Source organism: Dreissena polymorpha, chromosome 15, assembly GCF_020536995.1.
Source record: "Dreissena polymorpha isolate Duluth1 chromosome 15, UMN_Dpol_1.0, whole genome shotgun sequence".
Taxonomy (NCBI): domain Eukaryota; kingdom Metazoa; phylum Mollusca; class Bivalvia; order Myida; family Dreissenidae; genus Dreissena; species Dreissena polymorpha.
The window spans coordinates 40122298-40146502 of NC_068369.1; the positions used below are offsets into that span (position 1 = coordinate 40122298).

The following is a 24205-nucleotide window of genomic DNA, read 5'->3' on the forward strand; positions in this document are numbered from 1 at the left end:
GTGATACCTTGCCAACAGTCCACAAATATGGGTTATTGATTCATGTACCTTGCACACATTGCACAAGTATGGGTGAGTGATACCTATAAACATTTCTCAATCCTCAAATACGGGTGAGTGATACCTATAAACATTCCACAAATACGGTTTAGTGATACCTATAAACATTCCACAAATACGGTTGAGTGATACCTATCAACATTTCTCAATCCTCAAATACGGGTGAGTAATATCTATAATCATTCCTCAATCCACAAATACGGTTGAGTGATACCTATAATCATTCCTCAATCCACAAATACGGTTGAGTGATACCTATAAACATTCCACAAATATGGTTGAGTGATACCTATAAACATTCCACGAATACGGTTGAGCGATACCTATGAACATTCCACAAATACGGTTGAGTGATACCTATAAACATTCCTCAATACACAAATACGGGTGAGTGATATTTGTAAACTTTCCTCAATCCACACATACGGTTGAGTGATACCTATAAACATTCAACATATATGGTTGAGTGATACCTATAAACATTCCACAAATACGGGTCAGTGATATCTCAGAGACATTCCACAAATACGGGTGAGTGATATCTCAGAGATAACTTGCAATCATTCCACTAATATGGGATAATAATATCTAGTAAACATTCATCAATATTTCAGGTAAAATCAACTATCACCATTGAAACATTCCAAAACTTGGATATGGTGTCCAGAGAAAAGAGCAAGAATTGTTTGTCATTTTTCATTAACAAAATACAATTATTTATGACCAATTTATTTTTACCCTACACCTATTGATTCTACTTTATATAATGGGATTTGCACTGTTCCATAAACTAAGTTTATTTGGCGGGGGATATCAATTCAACGCCATTGCTTGTTTATATTTGTAGACACACTAACAAGGCAGTTAATATAAAATATATGTTTTATAAGAGGCTGAATTTTAAGACTAATAAGACGTAATTACTGTGTTACTGAATATATACCATTTTCCAGGCTCGTGTTTCAAAGAGAGGGAGGAAACTAACCGATTATGACAATGCTAAACACAATCTGACAGTGCAACAAAACGCAAAGAAAAAGGATGAAGCCAAAATAAACAAGGTATGACTCAAAATCACCAATATTTATAGTGTACACACCTACTGCTCATTTACCCCTGCTGAAATAATCAATACATTTTTATTGAAATTCAAATGAAGAAAACATTCCGCTTTTCAAACCACTACAACCAAAAGAAAACACGGAACCTCTCAACCAACACCACATAACTGTCTCAGCAAACACTATCTTCAAATCCATAACTACAAATACCACATAACTATCTCAGCCACCACTATCTCAAAACCCACAACCACAAACACCACAACTGTGTCAGCCACCTACATCTCAAAACCCACAACTACAAACACCACATTACTGCCTCGGCCACCACTATATCAAAACCCACAACCACAAACACCACAACTGTGTCAGCCACCACTATCTTTAAACCCATAACCACAAACACCACAACTGTCTCAGCCACCTATATCTCAAAACCCACAACCACAAACAACACAACTGTCTCAGCCACCTATATCTCAAAACCCAAAACCACAAACACCACAACTGTCTCAGCCACCTATATCTCAAAACCCACAACCACAAACACCACAACTGTCTCAGCTACCTATATCTCAAAACCCACAACCACAAACACCACATAACTGTCTCAGCCACCACTATTTCAAAACCCACAACCACAAACACCACAACTGTCTCAGCCACCGCTTTCTCAAAACCCACAACCACAAACACCACAACTGTCTCAGCCACCACTATCTCAAAACCCACAACCACAAACACCACAACTCTGTCAGCCACCACTATCTCCAAACCCACTACCACAAACACCACAACTGTCTCAGCCACCTATATCTCAAAACCCACAACCACAAACACCACATTACTGTCTTAGCCACCACTATCTCAAAACCCACAACTACAAACACCACATAACTGTCTCAGCCACCACTATCTCCAAACCCACAACCACAAAACCACATAGCTGTCTCAGCCACCACTATCTCAAAACTCACAACCACAAACACCACATATCTGTCTCAGCCAACACTATCTCCAAACCCACAACTACAAACACCACATAGCTGTCTCAGCAATCACTATCCCCAAACCCACAACCACAAACACCACATTACTGTCTCAGCCACCACTATCTCCAAACCCACAACCACAAACACCACATAACTGCCTCAGCCACCACTATCTCCAAACCCACAACCACAAACACCACATTACTGTCTCAGCCACCACTATCTCCAAACCCACAACCACAAACACCACATTATTGCCTCAGCCACCTCTATCTCCAAACCCAGAACCACAAACACCACATTACTGCCTCATCCACCATTATCTCCAAACCCACAACTACAAACACCACATAACTGTCTCAGCAACCACTATCTCCAAACCCACAAATACAAACACCACACAACTGTCTCAGCAATCACTATATCCAAACCCACAACTACAAACACCACATTACTGTCTCAGCCACCACTTTCCCCAAACCCACAACTACAAACACCACATAACTGTCTCAGCCACCACATCTCCAAACCCACAACCACAAATACCACATTACTGTCTCAGCCACCACTATCTCCAAACCAACAACTACAAACACCACATTACTGTCTCAGCCACCACTATCTCAAAACCCACAAACACCACATAACTGCCTCGGCCATAATTATCTCCAAACCCAGAACCACAAACACCACATTACTGCCTCGGCCATAACTATCTCCAAACCCACAACCACAAACACCACATAAATGTCTCAGCCACCACTATCTCCAAAACCACAACTACAAACACCACATTACTGTCTCGGCCACCACTATCTTAAAACCCACAACTACAAACTCCAACATTACTGTCTCAGCCACCTATATCTCCAAACCCACAACTACAAACACCACATAACTGCCTCAGCCACCACTATCTCCTAACCCACAACTACAAACACCACATAACTGCCTCGGCCACCACTATCTCCAAACCCACAACTACAAACACCACATAACTGCGTCGGCTACCACTATCTCCAAACCCACAACTACAAACACCACATTACTGTCTCAGCCACCACTATCTCCAAACCCACAACCACAAACACCACATTACTGTCTCGGCCACCACTATCTCCAAACCCACAACCACAAAAACCACATTACTGCCTCATCCAACACTATATCCCAACAGTTTGACAATCTCCTGTAATTGTTTTGTGTAGCAAACATAGAAGATATTTATTGGTTATGTCAGATTACATATTTTGATTTACAATTCATACCAGAAATTTGATATTTTCATTAGTGGCTGAGCAACAATTTATCACTAGTTTTTATTGCTATTTTCATTACTAAGAACTGTTAAGTACCAGTTTTAATTACTGATATTTTTGTTTTTAAAAAGCTGTGAGGAAGAAAAAAAAACTGTTACGCATTTTGCAAAATATTGTTGCAAGTAATTTTGTTCACAGATGTTAGCAGATTATCTCTGCATCTGTAGTCATTAAGAGTCAGTGATATTGGCCGGATTTTCATTATAAGTAATGTAGCATTGGGAGAATTACTTGATACCTGAAACCTTATACCTTGATCCTATATTATTTGGAGATGTTTATGTAATCTAGGTCACAATTAATAACTGATGGGGCAACAGATAAGGTAGCAGTGGTTGTAACATCCTGATAATGGTTTATGGTTTCATACCTGAGAGTTTATTGATATTTTGTGTAACTTTACCTTTTTAAGCAGCATGTTTTATATCTAAGGTATATTTGGTTTCTTCATTTACCAAAATAGTTGTTTAATGATATACAAACAGTTGAATATTTCATAATGCTAAAGTCACAAGCGGCTGTTGATAAAACAGGGAAATGTATGCATGTTGTGACATACGAAAGCTCCATGTAAACATCTGATTATTTTAAGTACATGTAAACAAGTATATATTTTCCTTTCATTGTTTAAAGAGTGAATAAGGTTTCATCTTCTCAAAATTATGTTTGAAGACATGCAATTAAATTATTTTTTTACATATGCATAGTTGCATACTAGAAATAGATAAGATTTGAATGTTCATTTCACTCTGTTTACTCAAGCGTTATAGCTACTTCTTTTATGACAAAGTACATGTTCTTCAGCACCTAAAATTAATTTAGCTCTTAGAGAAACATAAAACACTGATTAAAAATAAAATTTCAAATGAACTTTATCCGAAAATTAATTAAACTGGACTAAGGTGTGTATTATTGTAACCTACACATAAATAAATCATGAGGTCAGTGGAGAGACTTGTTTGTGTTGTTGGTATAGTAGTGGCTATTAACTTTGTGTTATGTTTGGACATTGATTACCAGGATGATCAAGTGTATGTTTGTAAATTGCCCAAGGGTTTTTAAAGACGATAAATAAATATAATGTTTGCCAACTAGGCCCTGAACTTGAATGCGTCCATTTTTTAAAAGATGCGTAATAAAATAGTGTAGTAGGTGGACAGAAATGAAACACCCATAAAAATACTTGTCATTTATTTTTTGCCAACCGGGTCCCGACCTCTCCAATGCCTCCATGTTTTAGGCACAAGAAGATCTGGTTCAAGCACAGAAGATCTATGATGATATGAACAATGAGCTGCATCAGGAACTGCCAGAATTCTTCAACAGGTGTGTAGTAACAGAGCATAGTAGGCTAACACTGTACCTCTCAGATATGATCTTTGCAGTGTTTGTAGTCCTTTAGAAAATCTAGTTAATATTCAACCTTTCCTGCAATATTTTAAAGTTTAAAAGGCTTCATTTCCAACCTTAAGATACTGATGTGGAGCAAATAGCAACCTGAACAGTTGGTGGGTTACTCGCAGGCAGTTCTGGCTTAATGCTAATTGGTAATAGCCATTTTCAAATTTATTAGCGGAAAGGGGTTCACATAAAATGAAATACTAAAAAGCTTACAGTTGAGTGTAAACTTATATATTATAGCTTAATGTAAAGCCATATGAGTATTGAACCTTTTTAAGGTAAGTGTACAGACTCTTATGAAAGACACTACAATACCTGTCTGAAGGTCAGGAAAATGTGTCAAAAAACATTTGGCAGGTTTTTGTCACTGTCAAATGTCCTGACTATAAATTACCAGTAACAGCATATATATCTATCAGATAGACAAAACTGGCAAGATTTAAATCTTATTAGACCATGTGTCTGACAGGACCTTTGAGACCATGTATCTGACAGGCCCTTTGAGACCAATGTGTCTGACAGACCCTTTGAGGCCATGTATTTGACAGGCTTTTGAGACCATGTATCTGACAGGCTTTTGAGACCATGTGTCTGACAGGCCCTTTGAGGCCATGTATCTGACAGGCCCTTTGAGACCATGTGTCTGACAGACCCTTTGAGGCCATGTATCTGACAGGCCCTTTGAGGCCAGGTATCTGACAGGCCCTTTGAGGCCAGGTATCTGACAGGTCCTTTGAGGCCATGTATCTGACAGGCCCTTTGATGCCATGTATCTGACAAGCCATTTGAGGCCAGGTATCTGACAGGCCCTTTGAGGCCATGTGTCTGACAGGCCCTTTGAGGCCATTTGTCTGACAGGTGCTTTGAGGTCATGTATCTGACAGCCCCTTTGAGGCCAGGTATCTGACTGGCTTTTGAGACCATGTATCTGACAGGCTTTTGAGACCATGTGTCTGACAGGCCCTTTGAGGCCATGTATCTGACAGGCCCTTTTAGGCCATGTATCTGACAGGCCCTTTGATGCTATGTGTCTTAAAGACCCTTTGAGGCCATGTATCTGACAGGCCTATTGATGCTATGTGTCTGACAGGCGCTTTGAGGCCATGTATCTGACAGGCTTTTGAGACCATGCATCTGACAGGCCTTTTGTGGCCATGTATCTGACAGGCCCTTTGAGGCCATGTATCTAACAGGCCCTTTGATGCTATGTGTCTTACAGGCACTTTGAGGCAATGTGTCTTACAGGCCCTTTGAGGCCAAGTGTCTTACATGCCCTTGAAGGCCACGTGTCTTACATGGCCCTTTTAGGCCATATGTCTGACAGGCCCTTTGAGGCCATGTGTCTTACAGGCCCTTTGAGGTCATGTATCTGACAGGCCCTTTCAGGCCATGTGTCTGACAGGCAAATTGATACCATGTATCTGACAGGCAAATTGAGACCATGTATCTGACAGGCAAATTGAGACCATGTATCTGACAGGCCCTTTGAGGCCATGTGTCTGACAGGCAAATTGATACCATGTATCTGACAGGCAAATTGATACCATGTATCTGACAGGCAAATTGAGACCATGTATCTGACAGGCAAATTGAGACCATGTATCTGACAGGCAAATTGATACCATGTATCTGACAGGCCCTTTGAGGCCATGTGTCTGACAGGCAAATTGATACCATGTATCTGACAGGCAAATTGAGACCATAAATATGAAGGCTTTTGAGACCATGTGTCTGAAAGGCTCTTTGATGCTATGTGTCTTACAGGCCCATTTTTATGCTCCCTGAAAATTTTCTGTAGCATATAGTTGCCAGTTTGTCCTTCCTTACTTCCTTCCTTACTTTCGTCACACTTTTGCTACAGTTTCTCATAGCGCCTTCAATATTTAATCGATCTCTTACATATTTGTCATGAAGCGCCTGTGAATGGACCTCTACCTTTTGATGAGGTTTGAGGTCACTAGGGTCAAGGTCAAGGTCACCGAGGCTAAAATTAGATTTTCAGTCACAATTTTGTGAAAGTTTCTCATAGCCCCTTCACTATTTTACCGATCTCTTGAGATTTGGCACGTAGGTACCTTGCATGGACCTCTACCTTATAATGAGGTTTGAGGTCACTGGGGTCAAGGTCACTGAGGCTAATAATAGATTATCTTCAAGGTCGAACAAGGGGAGCATCCATCGTTTATAATGATACTTGTTAGCATGATGTGACTAGTAAGGGTCACGGTATCAATTACATCACAGTGATTGTGAAACTATTTAAATTGTTATGACTGACATATTACTTCTTTTGGAAGTCTCAAGAAGTGTTTAAATTCCTTTACCAGGGATGTTTAGGTTTATCAGTCTCTTATCAGCAATATTACAACAGTAAAATATATTGATATATTAACATCAATTCTCTGTCTTTTGAGAGCAACATCAAACTTTAGAAAAATTTGAAAAGCAAGAAATGAATTCTGCAACTGTTCGCAAATGTTTTGATAATTTAACCAGATTTAGAAAAATTAATCTTACTATAACAATCTTTGTCATTCACTTGGTATTTTTAAGTCAAGATAATGATTTTTACTTAATAAAAATTATTACAATGTCAGATTAGAGCATGGTATCAATTGTATTAAAGCAAACTGGAAAATATGTTTATTAACTCATTATATTATGAATATGAAGAATTAAATAAAATAATTTATGAAGTAACACAGTAACTTATTTACATAAAATTCACAATAATTCATTCATGGTTACTTGTTTTATAGTACTCTTATTAGGTAAGTGAAGTGTATAACATTCAATTTTGTTTAACCCTTTATGAGACCCCTTTAATTAATGTATGTCAGGTACCTGAATGTCATGTCAAATTGTTGTAAAAATTATTCCTTAAACCAACTTAATATAAAGCAAAATGTTTTCCTTTAGTTGTAAGTAAACCCTTTCAGCGCTGGAAACCGAGTTTTAAAGGCCTTTGCATACAGTTTGAATCCAGATGAGACACCACAGAACGTGGCGTCTCATCAGGATCAAAACAGTTTGCTATTCTGATAGTATTCTTTGAAAAAATAATCGAAGAAACTGCTAATTTTAGGAATTCAGCATACGACATTTTAGCAGACGACGAATTTCCCAGCATGCAAAGGGTTAACGGTCTGATGATATTTTTTTATAGCAAACAGTAGCAATTTAAAGCCTTACTTAATATGTGTGTACTCAAGTGTGCAAAAAGATAATATTATTTATGCAAGATGATAACAAGATAGTAGAAATATGCTTCTTTTACATTTAAATATTTTTTCACAAATTACCGCATTTTTCCATGTCAACTGAGATGTTTTCTGTCTGACATTGGAGATTTATGATAGCATATAAAATAACAGTGAAGTATGGAAATAAATTTGAAAGGATTTTATTTTATGGTTCAGTCTGTTAGTATTAAATAAATCAAAATCATTGATTGTGTTTGGAGACCATATTTGATCATCCATAACATGGAAATGTATATCTCTGTTAGGTTCTTGTGATATTAAGATTATTATTTGTGTGTTACACAAAAAATATGGGATACTAATTTTAAACTTATCTAGATTAACAATTAATAGTAATATTGTAAAAAATATCTCAAAAATTTAATAAAAACTAATTGACTGTGAATGCTTATTTGCTTTCCACATGTATTAATTTAGAAGACCACAGTGGCAGTTAATTTTGTTCACATTAAAAATTTATTCCCATGTTAAAACATTAAATCTGTTTTGTTCAGTGAAAAGTTTACAGAGAATATTGTTTTCTTAGTTGAGACCACAATTGCGCAATACCTCAAAGGAAATGTCAGCAATATAAACGTTCCAGTCTTAAGACTTTAACATTTCTTCTAAGGAATTTTGTGTGAATAACTTTTGTCAGTTATTGTTTTTAGCCTTGGGTTACATTCAGTCACAGTGAGTTACAAAAGACTGACATTTATTTGCCACACAATTTAAATGTGAAACCTTTCTTATAATTGTCTGCTTAACTTCCCATGAAATGAGCGGTGACATTTATGTATTTATGTGTTAGCCATTTTCTTTACAATTGTGTGACCACGTATTAGCTGAGAAGTTGTAAATAGCTGTTATAAATATCAAACCCTGCAGGGTGTATCATAATGCACCTGTTTTATGTAGACTCTCTGGTGGTTTTATAAATGCTTTGTTATTGTTTGTTTTAAAGAGGCTATATCTGTGCAAAAGGCCACAGTGGGACAACAATCAAGGACTTAGCACAGTTCATAATTATATAAGTCTTATTATTGAAAAACTGGTTCATTGGTATGACACTTTATTCATTTGCATTAAGCCCAGTTTTCCCGGAATTAGGTTTATATGACATGGATAAGATACATTTAACATAACTTACCCCAGCTGAGCTTTCCCTTTTGCCTAAATGTTAAACTCTAGGTCATCTCTTTTCCTTAATTTCTAAATCTATTTTTTTAGCTCACCTGAGCCCAACGTGCTCTTGGTGAGCTGTTGTGATCGCTTTTTGTGCAGTCGTCCGTCATGCGCCTGTCAACATTTGCCTTGTTAACTCTCTAGAGGCTAATTTTATTGTCCAATCTTCATGAAATTTGGTCAGAAGATTGGTCTCAATGACATCTTGGATGAGTTCGAAAATGGATACGTTTGCTTGAAAAACATGGCTGCCAAGGGACGGGGCATTTTTCTTATATGCTATATTTGGCTATAGTAAAATCTTGTTAACACTCTAGAGGCCACATTTATAGTCTGATCTTCATGAAACTTGGTCAGAAGATTCATCCCAATAATATCTTGGACGAGTTCGGAAATGATGCCCTTTGGTTTAAAAACATGGCCGCCAGGGGGCGGGGCATTTTTCCTTATATGGCTATAGTAAAACATTGTTAACACTCTAGAGGCCTCATTTATTGTCCAATCTTCATGAAATATGGTCAGAAGATTTGTCTTCTTGATATCGTGGATGAGTTTGAAAATGGTTACGTTTGCTTGAAAAACATGGCTGCCAAGGGGCGGGGCATTTTTCCTTATATGCTATATATGGCTATAGTAAACTCTTGTTAACACTCTAGAGGCCACATTTTAGTCCGATCTTCATGAAACTCGTTCAAAAGATTCCTACCAATAATATCTTGGACAAGTTCAAAAATGATACCCTTTGGTTGAAAAACATGGCCACCTTGGGGATGTGGCATTTTTCCTAATATGGCTATTATAGTAAAACTTTGTTAACATTCTAGAGGTCACATTTATTTTCCAATCATCATGAAACTTGGTCAGAAGATTTGTCCCAATGATATCTTGGATGAAGTTCGAAAAAGGTTTTGGTTGCTTTAAAAACATGGCCACCAGGGGCGGGGCATTTTTCCTAATATGGCTATATATGGCTATATTAAAACCTTGTTAACACTCTAGAGGCTACATTTAATTGTCGAATTTTCATGAAATTCGGTCAGAAGATTGGTCTCAATAATATCTTGGATAAATTGGAAAATAATTATGTTTGCTTCAAAAACATGGCTTCCAAGGGGCGGGGCATTTTTCCTTATATGGCTATAGTAAAATCTTGTTAACACTCTAGAAGCCACATTTACTGTCTGATCTTTATGAAACTTGGTCAGATGATTCATCCCGATAATATCTTGGACAAGGATAAAAATGATGCCAGTTGGTTGAAAAACATAGGCTGCCAGGGGGCGGGGCATTTTTCCTTATATGGCTATAGTAAAACCTTGTTAACACCCTAGAGGCCACATTTATTTTCTGATCTTCATGAAACTTGGTCAGAAGATTTGTCCCAATAGTATCTTGTTATCTCAGGAGAGCAACTTTTGGCCTTTTAGGCCCTCTTGTTTATAGGAGTACTTAAACATCACATTACATTGTTTAATTAACTTTTTACCACTTAGTTACGTATTTTGACGCGTTTGTAGTCCCTTAGAAAGTTAAATTTAATTGAAGACCTTTCTTACTTATAAGTTAAGTTATAAAGGTTTCATTTCCAGCCCTTAGTTACTGATGAGCAGCAAACAACAAAAAACCTGAACAGACTGTGAGTTACTTGCAGGCTGTTCTGGTTTTATGCTGGTTTCAAAAGCCATTTTCACTTTGCTTCTTATTGGGGAAAGGGTTAAACATCACATAGCAATGTTTAATGTCTTGAATTATTTCATTGGTATGTTTGGCCCACGCATTCTCTTTCATTACCACATCAGGTTGTCGTTTTCTTGGCTTAATTTTGTATTCACAGTTTCATAGCTGTTGATAAGTGTATATGTATCTTACAAAGTGTCAAGGCACTGAGTCCTTTATAAGACAGATGTGTTCCTTGATTATTTATGCCAACTGAAATTAGTTTAATGAGGTTAATATGTAAACACTGGGAAGGAAACTGTCTGAATCTGATGTATGCAAAGATATTAATAACTTAAAAAAAATTGTTTACTCTTCCATTTTGAGATTATTCAAGCTTACTTGTAACCCTTATAATTGTTTGGATGATTTGTGCAATGCGAAAAAGTGCATTTTAACATACTCAGCATTTAGCCTGCAAATATTTATTTTTTTAATTTACAGTGTAGTCATCAGTGATCAAAATGTACCATTTGTATTTGTGAGATTTAGCTCACAAATAATGCAGACGCAATTTTGCAAATCAGTATGCCTTAGCTACAGTAGGAACCGTAACCCGTGACTGCCTGTGTGGATAACTCCATTAAATTTAAGCAGACGACGAATCTGCCTGTTCTCACTGGTACACTGCATAGTGTGTATTTAGCAGCTTGTAAGACAACGTTGGCCAGTCTAGAGTTTATCATTGAAATCTGTACATATTGGCTGCTTTCAGAGAAAACGGGGCTTAATGCATATCGAATAAGATTAGCATATGCACACTGATTAGCAGTATCAATGATTTGGAAAAAAAACACACACATCTCACCCTGTGTTTTAAGACACACTGTTTATAAATTTGAATGGGTTGTGGTCATTTCAAACTTGCAATATAAAAAGCTATAACATAATTTTGAAAACTGAGTTGCGTCTAAGAATTATACAACAGCTGAACAAATTCAGTGCCTTCATCGCTTTCATTAATAAATATTTCAACAAAATGTTGAAGGCAATCATGAGGTAAGTAATAAAGTGTTTTATCAAACCAGAGTTGACAGGTAAAGCTTTGATGTATTTGTGATTGTCATCAGAGGGAGAAGATGCAAAATTAAATTATTGTGGTAAAAACATGAAATTGTTTGTGTAGTTTTCAAACTAAATTCTGTGGAGTCCAACAACAACAACAAAATGCAGCTGTTCTTACAACCTTCTTCTACTATTTGATCATATTAAGTCAAAATTGAAACAGGCATAGAAAAATTATATTAAACCAGTGTTTTTCATTGGACACTTAGTTGATTTTTGTGGTTCTGCATTACCATTAATTTGTAATTTGCAATGATAGAAATAATTTTTATGCCCCCGGTAGGGTGGCATATAGCAGTTTAACTGTCTGTCAGTCCGTCTGTCAGTCTGTGAGTCCGTCTGATAACTTTAACATTGGCCTTAACTTTTGCAATATTGAAGATAGGAACTTGATATTTGGCATAGATGTGTATCTCATTGAACTGCACATTTTGAGTGGTGAAAGGTCAAGGTCATTTTTCAAGGTCAAAGGTAAAAAAACAACAACAAAAAATGCAACATTTCAAAGCGGCGGCATTTCTGACAAACACATGTCTTGTTTTTATATCCAACCTAAATGCAGGATTGTGTAAATCCACAAAGTGTAATGTCACTGTTATAAAATGAATCCAAAGTGGTTTCGACCAGTTGATCTTTATTGATACAGTTCTATTTTCAATATTCCATCATGCAGGACTTACATTCCTGCTTGCAGATTCAGTATAAGTAATGTAACTGTTTGATGAATACATGGTTGCTTTTTCGTTTCAGTCGAATGAAATTCTACGGAGAATTGTTCAAAAACCTCTTCAGCGCAGAGCATGTTTTCCAGACAGAAACTGGAAAGGTGTGTATTAATGTTTACCTTAAGCCTTCATCACTTAGATGCAAAGTTTTCCACATTATACTGCCATAACTGAAAACTGTACTTTTTTGTAAATTTAACAGCATGTGTGATATATGATATGAAAATATATAGTCCCAACAAAATTTAGTCCTGCACAATGCAGACACAAGAATGCATTGTGATATCCTGATTATAGAATATTCAGTTTTTTTCTTAATTTCAAATGATCATTTAAATGTTAAGGTTTGAATGAGATAATTTATTTAGTGTTGATATTAATTTTATATGTTACCCTCGTAATTATTTCAGTTTATATAAAAACTATAACTACTGCTAAGTTCATGAATAAAGCAGCCATTTTTGTGCATGACTGTTAATGAAAAATGTATAGGGGTTTCAACTTATTACTATTATTGTCAGACACGATTGTTTAATTGAGATGATATTAAAATGTATTAGATTTCATATAAATGTTAGATCTGGAATGAAACCTCTGAGTGGCAATTAGAGAATCTCCAGGTAAGAGTCATCCCACGTGTAAAAGGGAAGATAAATGCATGAAGGAAATGAATGCTTCTCGCTGTCACATTTGTTTAGTTCTGCCTGTAGCTCTTTCGAAGCTGGAACCGAAGTTTGAAAACCTTTGCAAACAGTTTGCATCCAGATGAGACGCCACACAATGTGGCGTCTCATCAGGATCCAAACTGTTTGCTATTCTGATAGTATTCTTTGACAAAAAATAGAAGAAAATGCTAATTTTAAAAATTCAGCAGACGACATTTAAGCAGACGACAAATTTCCCAGCATGCAAAGGGTTAGTTCTGCCTGTAGAACATGTTTGTAGGCTTCATCACTCAAGCAGCTTGTAATGGGCTGTTAGCAGCTGGAGGGATCCTGTGTGTCTGTCCATTTTTGGTTTGTCTGTGCTGATGCATGGCCTTATTCAGAACATGTAAAAGAAATTGAAAGATGAAATCTGCATTTTGAATATATTTTCAAAGGTCATTCTTTTCTCTATTGTTGGTACTCATATTAATATCACCAGTATTAACAAAGAAATTAATACTTAATTACTTCTGACTACTTAAAATATATGTCATGCTGCAATTGCAAAATTCATGATTTTCAAAAAGCTCAATCCTATTACCAAAAGTCCATTTGGGTTAAGTGCATTTATTTGTAAACCACATCTAAGCTGGTTAGTCAATCAACTTTAATTAAGTTTAAAGACAAAACAACTTTGAAACTGAATGATTAAAAGAATCCTTTAGCATCTAAAATGTTCTATTGATCGCATATGATTATTTTTTTGTCAAACTGCTATACAGAGAGTAGACTTTGCATCACAGGGGTTTCCCTGGCCTTATAAAGGTTGTCACCACTTTTATAGTAACTCTTATGAAGTATTAGCAACTTGAACATTAGAAATGACAGGTAAGTTTTGGCCTACAGGGTCATTGTATTCAATAATTATAATCCTTCAAAATATTTATATCATTCTCTTTCTATAGAAATAAAGAACAAATTTTAACAATGGAAAGTCATTTTAAAATTATTCAAACATTGACTGTATGCTTACGCTCACAAAAATCAATATTTATGCCCCCCTTTGAAGAAGAGGGGGTATATTGTTTTGCACATGTCGGTCCGTCTGTCCGTCCATCAAATGGTTTCCGGATGATAACGCAAGAACGCTTACGCCTAGGATCATGAAACTTCATAGAAACATTGATCATGACTCGCAGATGACCCCTATTGATTTTCAGGTCACTTAGTCAAAAGTCAAGGTCACGGTGACTCGAACCGGTAAAACGATTTCCTGGATAATACCTCAAGAACGCTTACGCCTAGGATCATGAACATTTATAGTTACATTGAACATGACTCGCAGATGACCCTATTGATTTTCAGGTCACTAGGTCAAAGGTCAAGGTCACGGTGACTCAACACAGGAAAATGGTTTCCTGATGATAACTCAAGAACGTTTACGCCTAGGATCATGAAACCTTATAGGTACATTGATCATGACTCGCAGATGACCCCTATTGATTTTCAGGTCACTAGGTCAAAGGTCAAGGTCACAGTGACTCAAAATAGTAAAATGGTTTATGGATGATAACTCAAGAATGCTTACGCCTAGGATCATGAAACTTCATAGGTACATTCATCATGACTGGCAGAATACCCCTAATAGTTTTCAGGTCACTAGGTCAAAGGTCAAGGTCACAGTGACTGGAAACAATAAAATGGTTTCCTGATGAAAACTCAAGAATAATTAGGCCTAGGATCATGAAACTTCATAGGTAAATTGATCATGACTGGCAGATGACCCCTTTTGATATCAAGTCACTAGATCAAAGGTCAAGGTCACAGCGACAAAAAATGTATTCACACAATGACTGCCACTACAACTGACAGCCCATATTTCATGCGTTGTATGTGTGTGTCCAAAAACTTTAACCTTGGTTAAAGTTTCGTCGGTCCGTCCACCGAATGGTTTCCGGATGATAACTCAAGAATGCTTATGCCTAGGATCATGACACTTCATAGGAACATTGGTCATGACTCGCAGATGACCCCTATTGATTTTCAGGTCACTACGTCAAAGGTCAAGGTCAGGGTGACTCAAACCAGTAAAACGGTTTCCGGATGATAACTCAAGAACGCTTTTGCATAGGATCATGAAACTTCATAGGTACATTGATCATGACTCGCTGATGACCCATATTGATTTTCAGGTCACTAGGTCAAAGGTCAAGGTCACAGTGACACGACACATTAAAATGGTTTCCTGATGATAACTCAAGAACGCTTACGCCTAGGATCATGAAACTTCATAGGTACATTGATTATGACTCGCAGATGACCCCTATTGATTTTCAGGTCACTAGGTCAAGGTCACAGTGACACGACACAGTAAAATGGTTTCCGGATGATAACTCAAGAATGCTTATGCCTAGGATCATGAAACTTCATAGGTACATTGATCATGACTGGCAGATGAACCCTATCAATTTTCAGGTCACTAGGTCAAAGGTCAAGGTCACTGTGACTCAAAAAAGTAAAATGGTTTCCTGATGATAACTCAATAATGATTAGGCCTAGGATCATGAAACTTCATTGGTAAATTGATCATGACTGGCAGATGACCCCTATTGATTATTTAAGTCACTAGCTCAAAGGTCAAGGTCACAGTGACAAAAAACGTGTTCACACAATGGCTGCCACTACAACTGACAGTCCATATTCCATTCATTGTATGTGTGTGTCCAAAATCTTTAACCTTGGTTAAAGTTTTATAACTGTCAAGGTCACAGTGACTCGAAACAGTAAAATGGTTTCTTGATGATAACTCAAGAATAATTAGGCCTAGGATCATGAAACTTCATAGGTACATTGATCATGACTGGCAGATGACCCCTATTGATTTTCAGGTCATTAGGTCAAAGATCAAGGTCACAGTTACAAAAAACGTATTCACACATTGGCTTCCACTACAACTGACAGCCCATATGGGGGCATGCATGTTTTACAAACAGCCCTTGTTAGAGTCTATATATCACTTCTTGATTATATGTGATTATAATGAAATGATAATAACATTCACCAAAGAATGCATTATCTGTAACACATTTAACAAAAAAAAAATACTGGTTTACATTTTAGTGATATGCTTAAACAAGTAAGACTTTTTATGTCCCCCACTATAGTAGTGGGGGACATATTGTTTTTGCCCTGTCTGTTGGTCTGTTGGTTTGTTTGCGCCAACTTTAACATTTGCAATAACTTTTGCAATATTGAAGATAGCAACTTGATATTTGGCATGCATATGTATCTCATGGAGCTGCACATTTTGAGTGGTGAAAGGTCAAGGTCATCCTTCAAGGTCAAATATATGGGTCAAAATCGCTCATTTAATGTACACTTTTGCTAATTTCAATATTCAAGATAGCAACTTGATATGTGGCATTCATGTGTATCTCATGGAGCTGCACATTTTGAGTGGTAAAAAGGTCAAGGTCAAGGTCATCCTTTAAGGTCAGAGGTCAAATATATGTGGCCAAAATCGCTCATTTGATGAGTACTTTTGCAATATTGAAGATAGCAACTTGATATTTGGCATGCATGTGTATCTCATGGAGCTGCACATTTTGAGTGGTGAAAGGTCAAGGTCATCCTTCAAGGTCAAATATATGGGTCAAAATTGCTCATGTAATGTCACTTCTGCAATATTGAAGCTAGCAATTTTATATTTGACATGTATGTGTATCTCATGGAGCTGCACATTTTGAGTGGTGAAGGGTCAAGGTCAAGGTCATCCTCCAAGGTCAAACATCATATACGGGGACATAGTGTTTCACAAACACATCTTGTTTGAATTCATAGTGAATGAATACCGACACCTTTTTTATGTGTGCATTCTTAAAATGTGTAATTTAGCGTAGGGCGTGGTTTGCAAAAATGTAAATTGTATGTCGTGGTTGTTAACGATGTCAAACATTTTTTAACGTATTTAACGTAATGACATAAACATTATATATAATGGCTACTTCAAAACAAACTGCCGATAATTTGATGGTGTATGCATATTATTTCGTTCCAATGAATTACTTTATGTGCATTTTACAGATTGTATCTATCAAATGAAGAATCTAATTTGCAAAATGCTGTGTTGCAAAACATGCGATTGTATATTGCATAAAACTTTGTGCAACCGCAGATTCGATAATAAATTATGTGAAATTATGGAAAACAGGTGTGGTAATGGTTCATGTTTATTGCTGTAAACAGTTAATTGCCATGTTATTAAACTGCAGGTAACCAAGGTTCGATAATATATCTTAAATATATTTTTATTATAAGTATGTTTCTGTTTCGGGATATTGCTACATTTTGTTTCTATGTTGGTCCCCATCAATTAACATGTTGCTTATATCGGCCAACCAAAATACATCACAATAAATAAATGAGTTTGTGTTTTAATGTGTACATATCATAATCTGACATTAATGTTTACATATTAATAGGGTTAAAATAGCCCAAAAAAGCCAACTATCAAACAATTATTCATGTTCAATGTGTCATTATGTCATAAAATTATTAGCAGAGCTATATATTATATTTATGCACCCCCCTCCCCCTTCGAAGAAGAGGGAGTATATTGTTTAGCACATGTTGGTCCATCCGTCCGCTATGTCCGTCCACCAGATGGTTTCCGGATGATAACTCAAGAACGCTTAGGCCTAGGATCATGAAACTTCATAGGTACATTGATCATGACTCGCAGATGAACCCTATTGATTTTGAGGTCACTAGGTCAAAGGTCAAGGTCATGGTGACCCAAAATAGTAAAATGATTTCCGGATGATAACTCAAGAAGGCTTATGCCTAGGATCATGAAACTTCATAGTTACATCAGAGCTCCAGATAAGGGCCGTACAGGCGTAAATACGCCTTTTTCATGAAGATTTACGCATTTATTTTTATAAACTGGTCGTAAAATAACGGCATTAATATCCATTTTACGCATTTACGAAAACAATCTGGCCGTACCGATACGTCTGCGTCAGCACGGCGTGATTTATTTTATTGGTCCCTAACCTAACAACGCTTTTAGTTAATTTAAATTACCGAAAAGTTGTAGACTGGGTTCATATATTTTTGTCTATTCTGTTGCGTGATTTCCTGTAACTTGTAAATCTGTCAAAAACAATATGTCTGCGCACAATGGAATGCCGGCTTAACCGAAAGCGGTTCAAAACAACACTTTGTTGTCATATAATGGCTACATATGGTGTCGTCTAACCATCCTGACATTAAATATGTAAACCCAGAAAAAGACATTGTCGCCCCGATATTAAACGATTTGATTGCATCGGTGGCTTAAAACGTTAGAAAACATGATGAGAAACGAATGAGAAAGTGAAATAAGTGTTCATTTACTTAGCTTACTAGTTGGCTTGTGTTTTCTTGTCAAGAAAAATGAAGAAATAGTATTAGTCATTAGTTGTAATGTGTAGTTGTATTTGCATCATAATTCAGAATGGAAAACCTAATACTAGTAACTGTTTAAGAAGCTACATATATTTATTATAATTGCTGCAAATGTTTCTGTAAAGTCAGTTATACACCCTTCATTATCCAAAAACACGGGTAGTACAGTACTTCCTGTATTTTTGGATATGGTAGTACAGGTACTAATTGAGTTTAAGCGTTACTCCTTTTCTTTCTGCCAGTGGCAGTACCGTTACTAATTTCACAAATCCTTATCTGGAGCTCTGGTTACATTGATCATGACTCGCAGATGACCCCTATTGATTTTCAGGTCACTAGGTCAAAGGTCAAGGTCACGGTGACCCGAAATAGTAAAATGGTTTCTGGATGATAACTCAAGAACGCTTATGCCTAGGATCATGAAACTTCATAGGTACATTGATCATGACTCGCAGATGACCCCTATTGATTTTCAGGTCACTAGGTCAAAGGTCAAGGTCACGGTGACCCGAAATAATAAAATGGTTTCTGGATGATAACTCAAGAACGCTTATGCCTAGGATCATGAAACTTCATAGGTACATTGATCATGACTCGCAGATGACCCCTATTGATTTTGAGGTCACTAGGTCAAAGGTCAAGGTCACAGTGACTCAACTTAGAAAAATGGTTTCCAGGATGACAACTCAAGAAAGCTTACGCCTAGGATGATGAAACTTCATAGGTACATTGATCATGACTCGCAGATTACCCCTATTGACTTTCAGGTCACTTGGTCAAAGGTCAAGGTCACGGTGACTTGACACAGTAAAATGGTTTTCGGATGATATTTCAAGAAAGCTTACGCCTAGGATGATGAAACTTCATAGGTACATTGATCATGACTCGCAGATGACCCCTATTGATTTTCAGGTCACTAGGTCAAAGGTCAAGGTCACAGTGCCAGAAAACGTATTCACACAATGGCTGCCTCTACAACTGACAGCCCATATGTGGGGCATGCATGTTATACAAACAGCCCTTGTTATTAATGATGCTGGCGGCTTATGTTAAGACTTGCAGTATTGATTTGCATTGGACAAAAATATGTTGATGCAATAGAAAATTGCAACTTTTGAAAACTTGTCGCCACTTTTGCAATATTCTCGCATTTGGGGACTGTCGCAATCGACAGCAAAACCCCTGCATATATACAGATAAGTGATAGTTTTTATACCCCCATTACCATTGGTAATGCGGGCTATATAGGAGTCACTTATTCGGTCGGTCGGTCGGTCTGTCTGTCTGTCCCAAAATTTCATCCGATTCATCCTAGGTCACGGGGTCACTTAGTGTGTTTTTAACCAAAAGTTTGTCCCGACCATAACTATGTCATTTATTGTTAGATTTTAAAATAACTTGGTGCATTTGTTCACCATCATGGGACGGTGTGTTGTGTGAAAAAAGTATGTCAACATCTCAAAGGTCAAGGTCACACTTGGAGTTCAAAGGTCAAATGCATGTCCGGGCCATAACGTTATCATTTATTGTGAGATTTAAATATCATTTAGCAATTTGTTCACCATCATTGGACGGTGTCGCGCGAAAGAATTTCTTCGATATCTCCAAGGTCAAGGTCACACTTTGAGTTCAAAGAAAGGTCAAATGCATGTCCGGGCCATAACTTTATCATTTATTGTGAGATTTTAAAATCATTTGGCAAATTTGTTCACCATTATTGGACGGTATGTCACGCGAAAGAATTATGTTGATATCTCCAAGGTCAAGGTCACACTTTGAGTTCAAAGATCAAAAATGGCCATAAATGAGCTTGTCCGGGCAATAACTATGTCATTCATTGCTAGATTTTAAAATCATTTGGCACATTACTCACCATCATTGGACAGTGTGTCGTGCGAAAGAATTACGTTGATATCTCCAAGGTCAAGATCACACTTTAAGTTCAAAGGTCAAAAATGGACATAAATGAGCTTGTCCGGGCCATAACAATGTTGTTCATTGTGAGATTTTAAAATCAATTGGCACATTTGTTCATCATCATTGGCCGGTGTGTCGCACGAAAGAATTGCGTTGATATCTCCAAAGTCAAGGTCAAACTTTGAGTTCAAAGGTTGAAAATGGCCATAAATGAGCTTGTCCGGGCCATAACTATGTCATTCATTGTGAGATTTTAAAATCATTTGGCACATTTGTTCACCATTATTGGATGGTGTGTGGCACAAAAGAATTACGTCGATATCTCCAAGGTCAAGGTCACTCTGTGCGTTCAAAGGTCAAAAATGGCTGTAAATGATCTTGTCCAGGCCATAACTATGTCATTCATTGTGAGATTTTAAAATTACTTGGTACATTTGTTCACAATCATTGGACAATGTGTCTTGCAAAAGAATTACGTCGATATCTTCAAAGTCAAGGTCACACTTGGAGTTCAAAAGTGAAAAATGGCCATAAATGAGCTTGTCCGGGCCATAACTATGTCATTCATTGTGAGATTTTAAAATGACTCAGTACATTAATTTTGTTCACAGTCATTTGACAGCATGTCATGCGAAAGAATTAAAGAGTTCAAAGGTCAAAATGGCCATGATGAATAATGGCATAATAATTCTTAAAAAGCACCATTTAGATTCTCTTGTTTTGTGAAGACAGCATGCAAAATAGTCTGTGTCAATGCCGCATGTGGGGGTATACATCACGTCTCTGACAAAGCTCTAGTTTTACAAATAATGTACCATTCGTATTGAATGTTTTCAACAAAAAAGTGCGCACATGTTTCAAAACTTGTGTTTTACCGCATTGCTTGTTATAAAGCATTTTTATACTTAATTAGCTGATTTCAGCACGAAAAGGATCTTTTTTGCTTGAAAGGATTTTTAACTTCTGTTTGCAGATGCTTTACTATATTTCAAATCTTTATTCAGTAGGAACTCCACATCTTATAAATTATTATTTTGTGTGTGCAAAACAAGAGATTTTGAGACAGAAATGTATATATCTATATGTAGTTTTGATTGAATCATACAACAAGACATCGCCTTACAAAGTCTTACAGTTAAGGTTCATGGGGGGGATAAAATTCATTAAAAATTCGCTTTGGTTTTTCTTCATTCAATGTGGTACAATATGGTCAAACTATATATCATTTTAAAGCTAAAGACGGATAGAATAACATAAACACATTTTTGACATTCAATATTTGTGTGCTTTATTCATATTTTGGTTTAAAACCAATACATTTTTACACTAATTTACAAAATCTCAATCTCAAGTTAGGAAGGATATGCACTACCTTAAGTTGAATAAATACAAAGCTATATACATATACAAGGTCAAGTTAGCAACATTTCACAGAAAATTATTGTCATAAAACAACAAATGAGTTTTTATTCAACTGCCTATTTTGGATAAATTTCCTAAACAAAGTTCTAAAAATAACTAAAATGTAACTACTTTTTAAAAATCCAGGTATGGTGGATAGTAAGAGTCACAATTCTTCTTCAAAGGCTTAACAATTTTGTTATTTACCTCTCAACCAAATTGCAAATTTAAACCATCTAAAATTGAAATAGATTGCAGACGACATATAAAATTGTAAAGAATTATAAAGAAATTGGCAAACCGATTGATTTTATATTTCGATTACTTCTACCCATTTTGAAAGCGTGGCCCTCGCTGTACTCCGTAGAAAAACATGCAAAACAAATCGGTCGAAACCACGTGCAGTAGTGAGAAAACCGGATATGTGTATGCATGTATACACATACCTGAGAAAACACAAACATATTTTGACAGTTGGTTCGCAACTAGTAAAACAACTATTAACATTAATCAGCAAGAGATCGCACTCAATAACAGACATGACCACGTAGAGATATCATCACTTACCCTATTTCAAATATTTTCCAGCTGTCTTTTTTAGTTTATTTGTATTGTTTTTTCTGGAGCCGAAGTGCATCTCACAGAATATCCATCTAACTTCCGTTGTTTTCACTTTCGTTATTAAAAACTTTGTTTAAAAGAATTATTTCTCCTTTTAGATTGTTAAAGCGATGTGTTATTATATATTATCAATAGAATAGTATACCGTGATGAATTTAACGGAGTTACGTATCGATCTTTCTGTCAGTCTGTAAGCGTACTATTTTATGCGCAATAATATAAGTATGGTGATTCGACAACAATTGTAAACATTGGTGAAATGCTTCTTACATAGTTATTCTTTTGAGTGTTTATGAGGTCTGATCGTGCAGTTTGCAAACATCAACGGAAAGATTACAATCCAATGCATTTGTCGTCGTCAACCGTTTGGAATGTCAATTAGGCGATGAGTTAGTTTTTAGCATGTTTCTTTCTATGTTATGAATTTACAAATGGCTGCCCCCATGGTGATGAAATGACATGTGTTCGAGTTTTGATATTTCTAGATATGTAAACTTGTTTTACTATTTAAGCGTAACTTGCCCTCGTCAATGTCGATATTATTCACTAGTTATATAATTTTCCGCCGAAATACGTGGAATAAACATGATTCAGATTTTTGAAAATAATGTATATTTTAGTGTTAAAATCGCTTTGTATTTTGATTGATTTTGTGGATGGTATGATACGTTGATGTACAAAATTGGTAGCAGTTTGAAGGAAAAACATCCTTTAAAGCATATATGTATACATTTTCAATGTGGCACTCTTCCTTTAGTCAAATTTGAGTTCAATGCTTGGGGTCCCACATTTTTCAAAATGAAGCCTCTACATGAACCTTAATCTCTACATGATAACACATCAAATGCAATCCTTTTATATATTTGTGTATTTGCCTGTTAGCCAACTTTTGTCAGGTGAGCCAATAGGAGACATAGTACTTTCTTGTTGACACTGTACTCAGTTACCATGCAAAGTATTTTTATTTTTTTTCCACTGTTTATATTAGTTTAGTTTTAAGTTTCTGTATTTTTGTTTTTAAAGTGTGAACAACTTTTGTTTTTTGCTGGTATTTCAAGTTTATCGAACACGCTGAAAAAGAAGCAGCTATTTTAATATTTGATTTGGCTCATTCAAATATTAAGTCGTGATAAATGTCATATGTGTCATCCCCTTTGGTATTAAATGTTAACAGTCCATCATAAAACTTACTTAAACTGGGGAATACACTTATGGCCAGAAAGCCCTTTCAGTTGTTGAGTAGATTTTGACACTTTCCTTTGCTCAATTTAAGTTTTCCCTCTACATAAAAATAGCTTTTTGTCAGTGGGAGGGTTAGTGTTTTCATGTATATTGCTTTTTCTTCAAAGAAACATTATTGCAATTGCTAATATTAAAGTTGCATATGCAATGCATTTGCAAATCG

General features: G+C 36.4%; 1 protein-coding gene across 1 annotated transcript in view; it reads left to right on the forward strand.

Annotated features, from left to right (window-relative positions):
* LOC127859705 (amphiphysin-like) overlaps positions 1–24205 on the forward strand; it is a 73113-nt gene that overhangs the window by 19556 nt on the left and 29352 nt on the right. The window contains exons 6-9 of the mRNA XM_052397213.1: positions 1014–1121; positions 4673–4758; positions 12792–12867; positions 13345–13386. Coding sequence (XP_052253173.1) covers positions 1014–1121; positions 4673–4758; positions 12792–12867; positions 13345–13386 — 312 coding nt within the window. The remainder of the gene's footprint in view (positions 1–1013; positions 1122–4672; positions 4759–12791; positions 12868–13344; positions 13387–24205) is intronic.